This window comes from Pseudorasbora parva, chromosome 22 (assembly GCF_024679245.1).
Source record: "Pseudorasbora parva isolate DD20220531a chromosome 22, ASM2467924v1, whole genome shotgun sequence".
Lineage (NCBI taxonomy): Eukaryota > Metazoa > Chordata > Actinopteri > Cypriniformes > Gobionidae > Pseudorasbora > Pseudorasbora parva.
This window is the reverse complement of record NC_090193.1, coordinates 19160278-19177560: the sequence shown is the minus strand read 5'-3', so window position 1 is coordinate 19177560 and position 17283 is coordinate 19160278. Positions and strand designations below refer to the sequence as shown.

Genomic DNA, 17283 nt, shown 5'->3' with positions numbered 1-17283 from the left:
ATTGTTTTAGTTTGGTAGGGTCACCGCTAGCTTAGCTTAGCATAATGAATGGAACCCTATGTTGCCAGATAGTATGTTCCGAGTAAAAGTGATAAAAAAAACCACCCACCTAATTACTTCTTGTGGCTGTGTATTCACAACGAGTACAAATAATGATGCAGATTAAGACTAGGCAATTTCCTAGGCAGATATTGACTTGGGACTATATTATGGTGAAGCACAGGCGAAGCACTGCTACTTGGGCACAGAGATATCACGGCTCTCATCCTCACGTCCTCCGGCTGTTGAGCGATCGCAATGTGTTGAGTGATATCTCTGTGCCCAAGTAGCAGTGCTTTGCCTGTGCTTCCCCATAATATAGTCCCAAGTCAATATGTAAAATAATGCGATCGTCAACATTAAACAGCATATAAATATTAAAAAAAAACTTGTTAACCCAGGACGAACTGCAGGACTGTGAAATTTTGGGGGTGTTGATGGACTCGATCCACTCCATCTATGTTTTGCTCAACGTTCTGAATCTGATCTGGATGTAGTCTTTGACAATAAAATCAGTTAAATGTATAAATGGCAAATGTGACAGTGACAGTTAAAAAATTGTGAAATTACAGGCAAAACAAAAACATATTCAACTTTAAAAGTTTCAGAGACCCCGCTTTGTTTTATTAATTAAACCGTTCATTGAAATTTGGAATGGTCAAATAACACACTCAGTCCACATCACAAAACTCAAAGGGTTTCCCATACAAAAACGTATACCTCATTGTTTGTCTTTACTCTCTGTGTAATTTCAGTTCAAAATAGACAGACGCGCACATGTTGCTACAACAATATCCAATTAAACAATGAAAAGTCTCTCAATTTACTTTGTGTTTCACTCCGCAGTCCCAAAAGAAGTACTTCCTTTATTATAATTGGTTCCAGAGCACCCATTCAAAACATCACTGCAATGGCATCTTTATTCCAAAGACAGCTGTGAAGCAAGATAAGTGGAAAGTATTACCTCCATAGCTCTAACATGATTTATAGTGTTGTTAAAATGTCTCAAAATATTGAAAGTGTTGTGGATACCTGATGCCTCCAAGAGAGCATTTTCAAAAGATAAATTGCACAACTGCAGCAATTCAAGATGACTGGAAAAACTGCATTGTACAATTAGAGGCAAGAGGTCGCATAAAGTAAGTGCAGGCGAGAGATTGTATGGCACACAGTGGCACAAACAGTGATGACTGCAATAAAAAACCTCATGTTTGATCCATTTGGTTAATAAAATAGCCTTGGGGCACTGGGATAAAAGCCTGTGATATTGATTTTGACAGAACAAAAGCTGTTTGATACATAAAAAAATCTTTAATTGTAACTGTTTAATCAGTCAAAGTTTGACAAAACACAAAAGAGGAAAACAATCACTTCGTAAAAATAAAAAAAATGAACCTTTCTTTTATCACACCTGTCAATTGGAAGTCATTCATCCACAAACAGTCCCTGTGCATCTTTGATTGGATGGCATTCCATTCAATTAGCATGCTAATGAGGGCATCTTGTGTCTCGTTGCATCGAAGGCTCTGACCGGACGACAGCAATTAGCATGAGCCATTATCAATTTACTGAGAGACAGAAAACGATTGGCGGTGAGGTGTAGGGCCACGGAGCTGGACTTTTAGACAATGTGGGAATGTAATGAAGAGTCTAGAAAAGTGCTGATGCCAAACAGTTCTCTTTGTTGTGATCACACTATAAGGGATATAATTAGCATATCCGATAAACAGAAGGTTGTGAAATCACATTTAAAGTGCTTTGTATGTAGTATATGATCAATGATTTGATCAATATCTAAATTTTCTTAAAGGATATTGGGAGTCTCGCTTGCCTGGCTATCACCAGACCAAGCTCAATTTAAGATTGAACATTGGTCTGGAGAGTCTGCTCTGTATTTTCTACTGCACAAGAGGCGTGATCAACGAGCATTATTCAAATGACTCTGTATGCAATTGGATAGTCCTTCAGACTACAAGAGGATTGATCAACGGGCAACAACCCTTCATTTCTGTATCTGTCATAGTGTTCAACCCACCAATAGCGCGCCAGTTGGATAAGCCAGTCTGTGATTGGTTCCCACAAAAGTGTAACTGAAGCAGTGAGGTTTGAATGAAGTTTTCCAGAGTTGTTTTGTATAATTTGAAACTGCTATGGCAGCAAAAAATATAATGTGAATTATTTCAACATTTTTTTGCCAAAATAATCAAATCACATTAAAAAGAAAAAAGAAAAAGAAAAAAAGAATGAGAGAATTTACCATTCAACATTGGTTCATTGAAAAGAATCAGCTCATTCACTAATAACAAGGAACAATATGTTATTTTAGGATATGTAGTAAAATAAACAAAGTATAATAGGCATAAACAATAAAAAAGTCTGCACTGTAAAAAAAATATTTCAAATTTTTTTTGAGTTCATTGAAATTAAAATTTTGAGTTAATATAATGAAATTTTTTTGAGATTCGACAACCTTTATTAAAATATTATTAAAAGATTTTGTAAGCATATTGGGTAATTGTGTGTGTTTTATTTCTGATGACGCAGTGAAACATGCCAAATACTGCTATTTTCATGATTTATCAAATTTGTTATGTGGTTCAGATACAATAATATTTTGAGTTTCTATTTATTAAAAACATTTCCTTCATTGTATCAACTCAAATTTTTAATTTCAATAAACTCAAAATTTTAAGGCAACAGGTTACTTACTTTTTTAAGTTAAACCAACAAAAAACAACATTTTTTTTTTTTACAGTGTGCTGAATAAATAAATGTACATGTAAAAAAAGTTTGTTGGGCCAGGTGACAATGTTCTAAACATGCTCCTTTTCTTCTTTCGCTTGGCATATTACGATATATGACAGACGAACTAAACCCAAAGCCCCTATTTCATTAGAGAAGAGCTATAAGGTCTTCCATTTCTAGAAATTCCATTTCTAGCTGCTCAGATTTTTAATACTTTTCAAACATGTGCTTAGTGTTATGCAAAGCATACCAAAGCCATTTTGCAAAACTCCATCCTGAGTCCTCTCCGCCTATTCACTTCAAATCACAGTCTCATAGCCCCCCACCCTCACCCCACCAGTGAACTACTTTCCAAACATTGACCAGACTGCTGATGATAAGGGAAATAATTATTCCAGTGAACTTATGCCATCTCTCTCTTAGAAGTTTTCCTGGAAAGATTTCTAGTGCAGGTCAGAGCTTATTTCATTAGGCTGAAATGTCACAGCAGGACTGGCATTTAGGTTAATGAAGAAAATTATTGTGTGGTTAAAAATAACAGGGCACATGGTCATTGGATCAGGGCCTCTGACCTACAGCATGCTATGCACAAAGCAACCAATTCATTGGCAATATTTAAATATATTAACCTTTTCTGTTGCTCCATTCAAATCTGGTACAATTACCTGATGCTAAAGACACTGTCAGTTTGAGTTACAACTTACTGAAAGTTGCCTTAAAGTTACACAAGTTAATAAGCAAGGCAATCCTAATGTGCAAAACAGTTTAGGCATAATTTCAGACAAACTACAGTATAGTCACACAAATCATAAATGAACCTGTCAGAATGAGTAAGGAGCTCTATATTTCTGGAAACTTGAGCAGAACACAAGAGCCATATTAAGGTTAAATAAGTTAGATGAGTTATATCTCACATTATTGGAAATGCCATTTGAATGCATAACTCAGACTCAATGTACAGACTTCTGCCCGTAATGGTAAGGGACGTGCCGTTTCCGGACAGCCTGCGCTTGGCACTTCAGCCAATAAAAAATATATGAAACGACACATGGCAATCTAACCAATCTAAGACCATTGTGTTTTTCTGAGAGATGGGCTTCATAGAAGCAGGAAACAAACGAGCCGCTCAAAGAGCAGTGGAGACCACAGTGAGGAATAAAGGTCAAATATAAGAAAAATACAGTGTTAAAAAAAAGAAGAAGTATTAAGACATGTTATACTGCGCCCCATTTTTTTAAAGTAAAGTAAAGAAAGAGTATTACAATAAATTTAAAAAAAAAAAATCGTATAGAAATAATAGAATAGCAAAAAAAAAAACTATTTATATAACTATAAACTATTTTTGTATATTATATGTTTACCAAACAAATTGTGTCTTTGTTTTTAAATGAATTCAATTATAATTAAAATGCATCTCTCCTAACAATGTAAACTATACAGGGAGCCCTTACTTGCATGACATTACTATAATAATAAAGGTTAATACACTCTAAAAAATTCTGGGTAAAAAACAACCCAATGTTGGGTCAAATGTGGACTAAGGCCCCGATCACACAGAACGCGTTTTTGCACTGATTGCTGCGCCTCGCGTTTTTGAAGGAGCGCGCCGAGCGCATGAAGTTGGAAAAAAGTCAACTCTGAGCTGAAAAGCGTCCGACGTCATCGCAATTATTTTCTTTTGTCCAATCGAATGAATGGAGAGGCGGGCCTTCTGTTGTGTTGACCGTTACATTGATTTGACTGACAGTACAGGTGATTCGGGGGTTGCCTAGAAACATAAAAAAACAAACAAACAAAAAAAAACGCAGCGCACTGCTGTTTTCTGAATGAAAAAACGCCAACCAAAAAAGGAAGTGCAGTGCGCCTAGCGTTTTCGAACCTGAAAAACGTGTTCTGTGTGATCGGGGCCTTACCCAGCAGTTGGGTTGTTTTAACCCAGCGATTAGGTTGTCTTAAGCAAATATTTAACCACCCAACATTGGGTTAAAACAACCCAGCATTTTTTAGAGTGTAATATAGCCCAAACCATTAGCCTATATATATATATATATATATATATATATATATATATATATATATATATATATATATATATATATATATATATATATATATATATATATATATATATATGAAAAAAATACCTTTAGGGTGTCAACTGCCAGTTGCAGAAGAGAAGGTGACGCTGTGAACTGCAGCGATCCAGAGGTTCTGACGGGACTGTGGAGGCTGACATAAGCCACTGCTCTGCTCTGAAGCACCACTGCGTTCTCCTGAACAGACACAAAGAACACAGACATCTGCAGCCAACTGATGAAATGTCAGAGCATTGATTGATATTTTGACATAAAAGCCTGAGTAACTCCCGAGACATTACAATTTTGTGAAATGAGCATTGTGAATAAGAACCATTATTGTTTTTCTCATACTCAAAAACTATCCTTTTATTGTGACATTATTTGGGGCTTTTAAGATTAATGATGATGTTTGTATTGTACTGATTAGAACAAACTCCTTTGCCGAACAGAATAATTTCATTAACACTCCAAAATCATCTATCTGCCTGATTGAATCTTCATGGCTTGCTGATCATGTTAGCAATCTTTTGTACGACTGCTCAAGGCTAATCTGTACTGTTTCCGTTTTCTTCCTTTACTTTAGCTGTCAAACCAAGGAAGAGAAAAAGGAAGTGCTTTTGACCTCCTGCTAAAATCAACTTTTAGCATTGCCAGAGATATAAGCTATATTGTTTATGCTGTATCAAGCATTGTTAAAAAAAAAAAAAAATCTATATCCAATATACGCAGCTTATATCCATATATTGTAGGCTACAATATGACCTGGATGCCATGTAGGGGTCATGACAGGGAAATACTTTTGTGTCTTGTTACTGCACATAATTTAATGTGCAATATGAATTAATGTTCAAATACCTGTGGGTGAAATAGTCTAAATGCAAAAAACTTACCTACACACACTTTACTGGCGCTTCCAGCAGAAATGCAGAATATAGTGGCAGTAAAACAGCAAAAACTTTCATCCCTTTCCACATAATTCTGATTACAGGGGCAGACTATCGATTACGAAAGACTTGTTTTTGCATGCTTTCTTCTACCATACTATTTTATGACCTCAAAATTGTTTTTCCATTGTGCATGATTTGTAAACTAATTCACTTTTACGTTTACACTTTACGTACGGCTTTTCCGACATAGTAAACTTGCTTGAAAGCTCACCTGGTACATCACTACAATGCAGCGCGCTCGATTATGAGTCCTGTAAATCATGAGCAATGGATAAAGAGCTCAAGGATTTGTACAATCAAGCTAAAATAGCATTTCAGCAAATGTGTTTTATGTCACTCTTGCTTTTGTTATCACTAACTGTTAGGTTTAGTGTAAGTGGTACGTTATTTTCAAGAGTGATAAAGCGTTAATCTCTTAGCCACTCACCTGACAATTTTATTTCTGAGCTGCCCGATAATATGTTTATCAACCAACATGCTGAATGTAGTTTTAGTGCCACTCACTAGACGTTTTCACTTCGAAAGTGTTGCGAAACGTGCACAAATCAATGTAATATCATTTAACAGATTGTCACCACAGGCACTGGATTGAAATAGTCAAATATTACCTTGCCCCATTCATAGGAGCCGATGTTGCCCAATGAGGTCCCCCCCCAGGAACAGAAGACGATGGTACGGTCAGGCAGCCAGCCTGCGCGCGTTTGAGCCGTCATGGACGCGATGATCTGAGTCATGACTGCAGAGCCATTGCCCCAGTCTGCCAACGCACCCTCGTACCAGCTGCCATGACGACTGCCAACCAGTACATATCGATCTTCAAGAGGAAACAGAGTGGGAAAACTTACACACAAACAAGTAACAAACAAACACTTATGCACCAACAAACATGTTTACACAGGTGGAGAGTCAATCAACTTAAGACTATAAGCATTGTATTAAGGTTATGAGTTTTCAAACTCTTTTTAATAGATTTCCAGTCACCTGGACTGTGCTGTGTTCTATAGGAACTATCTTAAATATGCAGGTTGATTTTAAAAGAAATGTGGTAAAGCAGCTACAGTATATTGTCAAAACATTTGACATCCCATTCTTAAAACGTAGGGTTTAATATGGAGTTGGCCCACCCTTTGCAGCTATAACAGCTTCAACTCTCCTGGGAAGCCTTTCCACAAGGTTTAGGAGTGTGTTAATGGGAGTTTTTGACAATTTTTTAGAAGTTTATTGGTGTGGTCAGACACTAATGTTGGGTGAGAAGGCCTGGCTCACAGTCTCTGCTCTAATCCCAAAGGTGTTCTATCGGGTTGAGGTCAGGACTCTGTGCAGGTCAGTCAAGTTCCTCCACACCAAACTTGCTCATCCATGTCTTTATGGACCTTGCTTTTGTGCACTGGTCATGTTGGAACAGGAAGGGGCCATACCCAAACCGTTCTTACAAAGTTGGGGGCATGAAATCCTCCAAAATGTATTGGTAGGCTGAAGCATTAAGAGTTGCTTTCACTGGAACTAAGGGGCCAAAGGCCAACCCCTTAAAAACAACCCCACATCATAACCCCCCTCCACCAAACTTTACACTTGGCAAAATGCAGTCAGACAAGTACCGTTCTGCCGGCAAGCACCAAACCTAGATACGTTCATCGTATTGCCTAGACGGAGGAGCGTGATTGGTGTAAAGTCATGCTTTACTGTTGTGGCGTGCTTTGCACCACTGCATCTGACACTTTGCATTGCACTTGGTGATGTAAGGCTTGGTAGCAGCTGCTCGGCCATGAAAACCCATTCCATGAAGCTCTTAACACACTAATCTGAAGGCCACGCAAAGTTTGGAGGTCTATAGCTATTAACTCTATAGTTAGTTAGCAACTTTTGTGTATTTTCCCTTAGCATACGCTGACCCCGCTCTGTGATTTTACATGGCCTACCACTTCATGGTTGAGTTGCTGTTGTTCCCCATTGCTTCCATTTTGTTATAATATAACTAGCAGTTGACCGTGGAATATTTAGTACTGAGGAAATTAAAAAAATGGACTTATTGCACAAGTGGCAACGGCAACCTCTCACGGTACTACACTTGAATTCATTGAGCTCCTGAGAATGACCCATTCTTTCATGTTTGTAGAAGGGTCTGCATGCCTAGGTAATTGATTTTATATACCTTTGGCCCAGGAAGTGACTGGAACACCTGAATTCAATTATGTGGAGGGTTGTCCCAATACTTTTGTCAGCATATTGTATTTCTAACCAATCTGAACATTAAATTTAGTTTTGTTGGAGTAACCTATATATTAAATGTTGATATTGTAATGTTAATTCCTCATATCAACAATTGTAAAATTTATGTATTTGTTTATACAAATTTAGTCGCCAAAATGCATAAAGCCCTGTACATCAGCACTGGAATTTTAAAGGTAAATGTCAGGTAAAGTCTTAACCTTTTTTTAAAAAATTTTTTTATAAACACTTTCCTAAAAAAACGTCTCGGGTTATGAATATAACCCATGTTCCCTGAGAGGGAACGAGACACTGTGTCATCGTAGATGACACATCGGGGAACGCCCTCGGCGTGGCGCTGCTGAGTTCATATCAAAAAAGTCCAATCTTGATTGGTGTTGCGTGATGACGTAACGAGTGACGGCATACCCGGAGGTATAAAGGGACGCCGGCACAAGCAAACGCAGCTTACTGCTATGAAGTGGGACGCTCTGTAGATAGGCGGGGCTACGAGACGCAGTGTCTCGTTCCCTCTCAGGGAACATGGGTTATATTCATAACCCGAGACGTTCCCTTTATCGAGGGAACTTGCACTGCGTCATCGTAGATGACACATCGGGGAACGAGTATCCACTAGTCCTCGCCTATCTTGGGCCCCCTGATATGGACCAGATTGCATAGTTAGGGGGCGAGCACCCTAGCGCCTGGCGTCGCCGGGAGGTGCAGACTGTAATATTTCACGAAAGTATGCGGTGTGGCCCACCCGGCCGCCTCGCAGATTTCTTGCAAAGAAGCTCCGGAAAGGAGGGCTACCGAAGAGGCCATGCCACTGGTAGAATGAGCCCTCACGGCTATAGGTGAAGGCAAGCTGCGCACCTGATAGGCCGTGGCTATTGCCTGGACACTCCAGTTACTAATGGTCTGTTTTGCCGCAGGCAGCCCTTTCCTAGGTGGACCAAAGCACACTAACAACTGATCTGACTTCCTCCACTGGGCAGACCTCTCCAAATAAATCCTCAATGCCCACACCGGGCAGAGGAGGTGAAGCCTGCCCTCATCTGCCGTCACATGAGGCGGGGGATGAAAAGCCTGGAGAACCACCGACCGTACCGCATTAGATGGTACCTTGGGAATGTATCCCGGGATCGGCCACAAGATAGCTTTTACTCCGCCTGGGGCAAACTCCAAGCAATTGGGCGTGACTGCCAATGCCTGAAGGTCCCCCACTCTCCTCAGAGAAGTGATGGCTAAGAGAAAAGCTACATTAAGCGTAAGGTTCTTGGCCTCAGCCAACTCCAGCGGTTCGAAGGGGGCCTCAACCAACCCTTCGAGCACCACTGCCAGATCCCACGCAGGGATCCTGGAACGAGCCACAGGTCTCATCCTCCGCGCTCCTCGGAGGAACCGTACAACCAGATGGTGCCTCCCCAGAGGTCCTTCACCTAACGGTGCGTGGAAAGCTCCTATCGCTGCCACATACACCTTAAGTGTGGACGGGGTAAGCCCGGCGGAAAACCGATCTTGAAGAAACTCCAGTACTGAAGCCACAGCGCAGTTAACTGGGTCTACCTCACGGTTTCTACACCACATGGAAAATACTCTCCACTTCAGGTTGTACAGCCTCCTGGTGGAAGGAGCCCTGGAGCTGAGTATAGTCTCCACGACACCTGCTGACAGACCTTCCTCTATGAGCTCTGCCCCCTCAGGGGCCAGGCCCACAGGTTCCATAACTCTGGCTGGGGGTGGAAGATCGAGCCCCCCGCCTGAGTCAACAGATCCCTCCTCAGAGGAATCTGCCACGGAAGGCCGTCTAGCAGGTCCATAATGTCGGAGAACCATACCCTGGTCGGCCACCGGGGTGCTATCAGAAGCAGGCGAATGCCTTCCCGGCGGACACGCTCCAGAACTCCCGGGAGCAGCGCAATCTTTCATGTATTCATACTCTTGTGTAATCGACGCCCCATCCCATCATTTATTTCCAAATAAATCGGTCTCTTCTGTGATACCCTGAAATTTTGAATATTCCAATCTAATATGATTTCTGACCTGTAAGGTTGCCAGAATAATAATCTTACACGGTGTGTTAATAGGCCAGAGGAGAACTGGCACCCCGACTGACTTCACGCCCTGATGGAGTTTTGGTTCCTTGCCACTGTCGCCTTTGGCTTGGCTTGCTCAGTTGGGGACACTAAAAATATGATTAAAGTTATTCAACTTATTATACAAATAAAATGTATGAATTAGGTCTTATTTAATTCTATAAACTTAAATACTGATCTGCCAACATTGTTGCTATATGATTAATTAAAATAAGCTGATAACATCACTGTTTTCTCCAGTACGACTGTACAGCCAAATCTAATTTTGTCGCAATATTATCCTGTTTGACACTGTGAAGCTGCTTTGACACAATCGTGATTGTAAAAGCGCTATATAAATAAAGTTGATTGATTGATTGATCGAGACGCAAACAAATTCACTTCCATTTGGCCAAACCTCTCGCATATGGCCTCCACCACCTCTGGATGGAGACGCCACTCCCTGGGCCTCAGCCCCTGCCTCGACAGGATGTCTGCTCCCTGGTTTTGTTCCCCCGGGATATAAACTGCCCTGAGAGATGACAGTTTCCTGTGGGACCACAGGAGGACCTGATGCGCCAGTCTGTACAGAGAGTGTGATCTCAGACCCCCCTGATGATTTAGATACGATACTACGGCAGTGTTGTCGGATCGTATCAGGACATGGTGGCCGCGAAGGTCCTCGAGAAAACTCCTCAGAGCTTTCCAGACCGCCAGAGATCGATTCAGAAGCCTGAGATCTAAAATTGGACGCAACCCCCCATCCTTTTTGGGGACTATGAAGTACCGGCTGTAGAACCCGACCTCTCTCTCCGGCGGGGGGACCCTTTCTATCGCCCCTTTTACCAGCAGAGTGTGTACTTCCTGCCCCATTACCCCCACCTGCTCGGGACTGACCACCGTCCAGACTATAACCCCAAATTTCGGGGGAGGAACTGCAGTCTGTAGCCCCGTTCTACAGTGCGCAGGGCCCACACAGAGATATTCGGAAGGCATGACCATGCGCCGAGATACTCTGATAAGGGCACCAGCCTCTCGAGGCTGGCCTGGGGTATCGACCGAACCTCTCCTTCGACCCCCTGAAGTGGATAACCGGCATGGACTAGTCGAGGTAGATTTTCGGTGTGCGAACGCATTCGCTGCTCTGCCGCAGATTTTATATGTGCTGGCCAGAGCCGCGCGCGAACGCGGGGAAATGACGTGGCCCGGAGCCCTTTTGACTGCGGGAGCACAACATCGGTTTCCCGAGAGCTCCGGGGGGAGAACGACCTCGGTCGCTCCGCCCCGTGGGGGACAGCTCTCAGCGGCCCTGCCACAGCTAGGACCGCTTGGAAGCCTTCTTAGCCTGAATGACCTCCCTCAGGTCGGTCTGCGGCTTCGAAGACTTCCCGCGAGAGCGTCGCTTCTTCTGCCAAGCTCCCTCAGGAGGGGCACGAGAAGCGACGCTCTGCTTCTGCACCTCGCGGTGCAAGGAGCCCTGTGCTGACTGAGACTGCCCACTTGAGGCAGCCCTGCTGGAGGAGCCCCAGCGGCGAGGGATGAACTGGCTGAATGCAGATGCCTGCTTTTTCACCTCCTGAAACCTCTCGACGACGGTGTTCACAGCGCCGCCAAAAAGGCCAGAAGGCGAAATCGGGGAATCAAGGAGAAAGTGTCTGTCTCTCTCCCTGATCCCCGACAGGTTAAGCCAGAGATGCCTCTCCGCGCACACCAAACCCACCATGGAGCGGCCGATAGCACGGGCCGCCTCTTTGGTGACGCGGAGAGACAAATCCGCAGCCTTCCTCAGCTCAGTTACGTCCTCATCGAGCTCCTTCAGCAAGTCCGCTTGGTAGGCCTGCAGAACCGCGAGAGTGTGCAGGCACCCACCAGCGCGACCAGCCGCACTATATGCCCTTCCCACCAGCTTCGATGTCTCTCGCCATGGTTTCGAGGGCAATGCCGGGTTCTTCAATGAAGCTGCTGTCTCGGGTTAGAGGTGGCCCGCCAGCGCCTCTTCAACCCTCGGCAGCGCAACATATCCCTTCTCAGACGCCCCCAGCACGTTAGCAAAGTCAAGTGCAGGGGGCGTAGTCAAACGCGCTGAGAAGGGTTTTTCCCACGACCTGCACAACTCATTGTGCAGGTCGGGGAAAAACGGCAGACCCAGGCGTGGAGGCTGGGCTCGGCGCTTGAAGAAGCGCTCATCCAGCTTATTTGGCGGCTGGACGTGCACCTCTTCTTGTGGCCAATCTAAACTAAGCTTGGCCACAGCGCGAGTCAAAACCTCCAAGAGCTCCTCCATAACCTGCGAGTGGGGTGGCGACTGCCCCGCTGCGCCTGCTTCGGTGCTCATCGTCAACGACCCCTCAGAATCGGACAGCATGAGCACCTGATCCTCCGCCTCGTGGGAAGAAGCCGCAGCACGGGCTTCCACACGTGGCGGAAGATCCTCTGAATCATCAGAGGAAGAGAGAGATGCCTCAACATTCCCTAATCCTGCTGACAGATCCATCTGCGAGCCGCATGATCTGCGGCGCCGCTCTGCCTCGGCAACAGCGGGCCCAGAACTGCGAGGCTCGCGAGGCTGGCCAGCCTCGTCAAAGACCGCCAGCCGCGAGCGCAGCACTCTCAGCGGCAGCTTATCGCACTCGCCGCAAGCCACTCCCTCGAGAGCGGCCCGGGAATGCTGCACGCCGAGACACTGCACACAGAGCTGGTGTGTGTCCGTGCCCGAAATGAAACGCGGACAGGGAGGCACACACCGTCTGAATTGCTCGCTCGCCATATTCTCTAATAATATTGAAAGCCATACGGGACAAACAACATCAAATAGACAGACAGAACACAGAGCGGGACCGCTGAAAGCAGGAAGCTGCGTTTGCTTGTGCCGGCGTCCCTTTATACCTCCGGGTATGCCGTCACTCGTTACGTCATCACGCAACACCAATCAAGATTGGACTTTTTTGATATGAACTCAGGAGCATCACGCCGAGGGCGTTCCCCGATGTGTCATCTACGATGACGCAGTGCGAGTTCCCTTGATAAAGGGAACCCCTTCTATTTATAATTGACACATTGGGGTCAGTATTTTTTTAATTTAAGAAATGAATACTTATTCAACAACGATGCATTCATTTGATTAAATGCAACAGTAAATGAATTTATAATGTTATAAAATATTTATGTTTCAAACCAATGTGGTTCTTTTGAACTTTCTATTTATCAAAGAATCCTAAAAAAAACAAAAATTGCATCATGGTTTCCACAAAAATATTAAACAGTTTTCAGCACTGGTAATAATAACAAAATATTTCTTCATCGAATCAGTATATTAGAATGACCATGTGACACTGAAGACTGGGTAAATGGCTGCTAAGATGTCAGCTTTACCATCACAGGATTAAATGAAAATATTAAAGTGTAACTTGGATTTTTCAACCTATTTTGTATCGTTACAAATGTCTGTAGCATATGTAAATTACCAATGTCTACTCGTTATCCGTGTAACCTGGAATGAGAAATTCATGTTTATTTGTTAGCTAAAGACATTTGACAGGTCCAGAGATTTTGTGAAAACTACATATTATACTTCTGCATATTTGTATTCCCACCCACGGACAGTTGGTATGACAGAAGGTTATTAACAGAACAGGTATTGTAGGGATAGATGCTGTGCTCACATAAGTGAAACTGTGTTGACCACTATTTTGAAAAGGAAGAGTTAAGTAAACAAGATGATGAAGTTAGTTACTCCTACTTGTGTGCTCATTTTTTTTCTCAACTCTTGTCTTGACATATACTCGAATTTGCAACAAGGATTGGGCTTTTTTTTTCTCGCCATCATTGGTCATGAAAATAACTGTTACTAAGTTTTTTCCTGCCTTTCCCTGGTGAGCATGCTATGCTGTTTAGAACATATTTGTTTGCTGCCGGTACTGACGAAAACATTCATGATCAGCTAGAGAATGTGCTTAGCCCACGATAGCAAGCTAAATTGAATCTGCTGCTGAACAGGCTATCCATTTCAAATTCCCGGCAAGTTATTGCCCCTGTACAAGCGGTGCAGCACACAGTAAAAAGAAGAACAAGGAAGAACCCGTCACATGCACAAATGAATTCTGCTTAGGTGGGAAAGCTAAGTCATGCTTTTGTTTTAGATCAGTCACACTTAGCTAAGTGGAAAGTGGACTGCCTGGATGCAACACAGGAAGTGTACAAAGATTGGACACTATCCTAAACTGTGCAGATAAGTGCAATAAAACACACAAGGTCAGTGAAATTAAATTACCAGAAATTACTGTACTCTATATCATATACAGCTCTAAGCACTACAAGCACAGTGACAGTGGGTGCTTCTTAAGGTTTTTTAAAGAACCATTTTATTTCTTACCATTTTATAGTCCAGGGGCGTTTCTAGGATTTTCATTTTAGGGGGGCTCAGCCCCCAGTGAGGGTAGGCCTGTAGAAAAAATGGTATTTTTCCCGCCAGTTTCATATGTTTTCCATATGTTAATCACATATTTTTTAGGGGGGCTGAGGCATAAGTTTAGGGGGGCTGAAACCCCCCTAAAAAGGGCCTAGCGACGCCCATGTTATAGTCTAAAGAACCTTTTTGCACTACAAGTAACCTTCTGTACAATGGAAATGTTCTTTGGATATTAAAGGTTTTTCATGGAATCATACACCCTGCCAAAGAACCCTTTAAGAACCTTTAAGATTGTAGGATGCGAGGGAAGTATACAACTGTGTCTCCTGTCTCATGACTCCTCAGGATGCTTCCTCTCTACTTGTTCCTCGGCTCCTCGCGGTCCAATTAAAGAATTGAGATGTCCTTCAAGATGGCTGAGTTCGATAGGTTTCTGAGTCACAGGCTTGAGGACGTATAAGCGAGGACAGGAGGAAGCATCAATTTGAGTATTGAAATGCACCCTATCTACTTCTGACTTACAGACTTGGTGATAGACAGTGGGTCTTCCATATCTGTCCTGCCCTACAGCACTTGTGCATGCCAGTTCAGTAACGCTGTGCTGTTGCAACCTACAGCCAGGCTTGTGATGTATTCAAAAGCCCAAATTCTGGTGGTTAGATTGATGCCAACGAACATTTCCCCTACATGACCACTCAGTTCCTTCTATGTTCTTCACTATGGACAAAGGGACACCATTCATGGGGAGGGACCAAATGTCTGAACTGCATGTGAGGATTGAAAACAATCAAGTCCTGCCTCCTAATGCTCTTTTGTGTTTCTCCTTCTCCAGTGTTTCAGTGCAGTTACTGAGTCAACAAAGTTTGGATGCGCTAAAAAACGTTATACACAGCAAAAAGCTGGATGAAACCTCTCTTTAAACTCTGTTAGTAGTGCTGTGTCAGTGGAATTAAATTGCTTGCGAGCAGCTGGGGTGATAGAACACATCAACGCCGCTGCATCGGTGTCACCAAATGTTGTTATGCAAAAAGTCAGATAAAATTAGGATGTGCGTTGACCTCAGAGAGCCAAATAAAGCAGTGATGGTGGCCTATTTTCCATTGCCACACATGGATGAACTACTCTCTGTTCAAAAAGGTTCTACTGTTTTCACTAGCAGTTACCTGACTAATACTTATTACCAAGAGTGACCTCATAGCCTTTATTACTCATGACAGATTGTTTCGTTTTTGTTATGGTCCTTATGGATTTGTTTCAGAGCCTGGAACATTTTAGATGCTTCATTTTTTATGAATTCCTGACAGATACCACAGTAGGGTTTATCTCCGAAAATTGTATTATGCTATGTCTACTCTTTAAACATCATTATGGTAAACATGGAACAGTATGGCAACAGCTTTCTTACCTGTATGTGACATCGTTTTGCTTCAGAGGGTTTGGTGGAACTGACAGAATGGCAGTTTCTTTCAGATTCCCCCTCCGTTTGGTCTAATTTGGTGTTTTCGTATTCATCCAGTTTGAAATGTTGACTACAAACAGATGTTTGTCAGATTTTCCGTCACACCCAGGAATAATACAAGTCGACACAATTATGACTAAAAGTATGCTAAGTATTTCCTTCTAAAGCAAGGAGGTATTTTGAAGAACTGGAATTTGCCCCATACCCTTTTAGGGGACTATTTGAGGAAATCAACATCCAAAATCATAGTGGATGTTATCGAGTGCACTCATTCGGTCCTACAATGCACCACAATAACGAATGTACAACCAATATTCAACAACTAGAGAAAACCCATAATGCACTGTGAGGGTCACTGTCAAATGATTTCCCAGGTCTTGCCAAAAGTCTTCTTCATTCACTCCTTCAAGTGGACTACATTAATGGACTGACGTAGGGAATAGTGAATAAGGGTTTTGGGAGCGATTTCGAAAACAGCCTTTGACTCTGGTAAACACACACTCTAAAAATGGCTGGGTTAAAAACAACCCAATTGGCAACTCAGCGCTGGGTAAATATTGGACAGAACACATGCAGGGTTAAATTAACCCAGTGGCATTTTAACCCAGCAGGCTGGGCTGTTGAAAAAAAAACAAAATATAGTCAGTTTTTACCATTAATGGATTTGCTATTCTGGGTTATTCTTGCTGGGTTGTTCTTACAATTTCTCCTGTGCATTAGCCTACTGTAAAACTAGACAATCATGAAAGAACAAATGAAGAACGCATGTGTAGACTGTTAAAACAATCATTTTTATTACTTGTCAAATGGTACAACACACTAATGTGTTTAAATTGGCAACAATGACAACTACAAACCTATATTCTGCCAGTTTATTCCCGTTTAAATCGAACTTTAATTTTGACGGGTTGCCTTTGAGTGTCTCTGTTCATGATATTACAGTTTTCTCAAATGAAAAGGTAAATTCTCACAAAGTGATGTTCCCTATATGGGAACTCGAGCTGCGTCGAAACGCTGTGAGAGAACGCCTCTGCGTTAGTGCGTCGTGAAGCGCGTGTAGAACCAGTCCATTCGGGAGATCGATCGTCATCGACGTGGTGATGTCATCGACCGGAAACTACAAAGCTTCCGCGAACACAAACAGGAACTAGCTTCTGTGCCTTCAGCAAGCGATCTGTGTGAACCTATATGTCTATTTGGTGTTTTTGTCTGTCTATTAGAGAGAATTTTCCACCTTTGTTAAATATATCTGATATATATTTTATAACATAAAGAGAAAAAGGAGATTATGGCGAGTGAACAGCATTTCACAGTATATATA

At 42.7% G+C, this 17283-nt stretch overlaps 1 protein-coding gene across 2 annotated transcripts in view; it reads right to left on the bottom strand.

Annotated features, from left to right (window-relative positions):
* LOC137058722 (inactive N-acetylated-alpha-linked acidic dipeptidase-like protein 2) overlaps positions 1-17283 on the bottom strand; it is a 436678-nt gene that overhangs the window by 135093 nt on the left and 284302 nt on the right. For both annotated transcript variants that reach the window (XM_067432113.1, XM_067432114.1), the window contains exons 8-9: positions 6418-6623; positions 4929-5057 (exon numbers count right to left, since the gene is read on the bottom strand). In XM_067432113.1, the coding sequence (XP_067288214.1) occupies positions 4929-5057; positions 6418-6623 (335 nt within the window). The remainder of the gene's footprint in view (positions 1-4928; positions 5058-6417; positions 6624-17283) is intronic.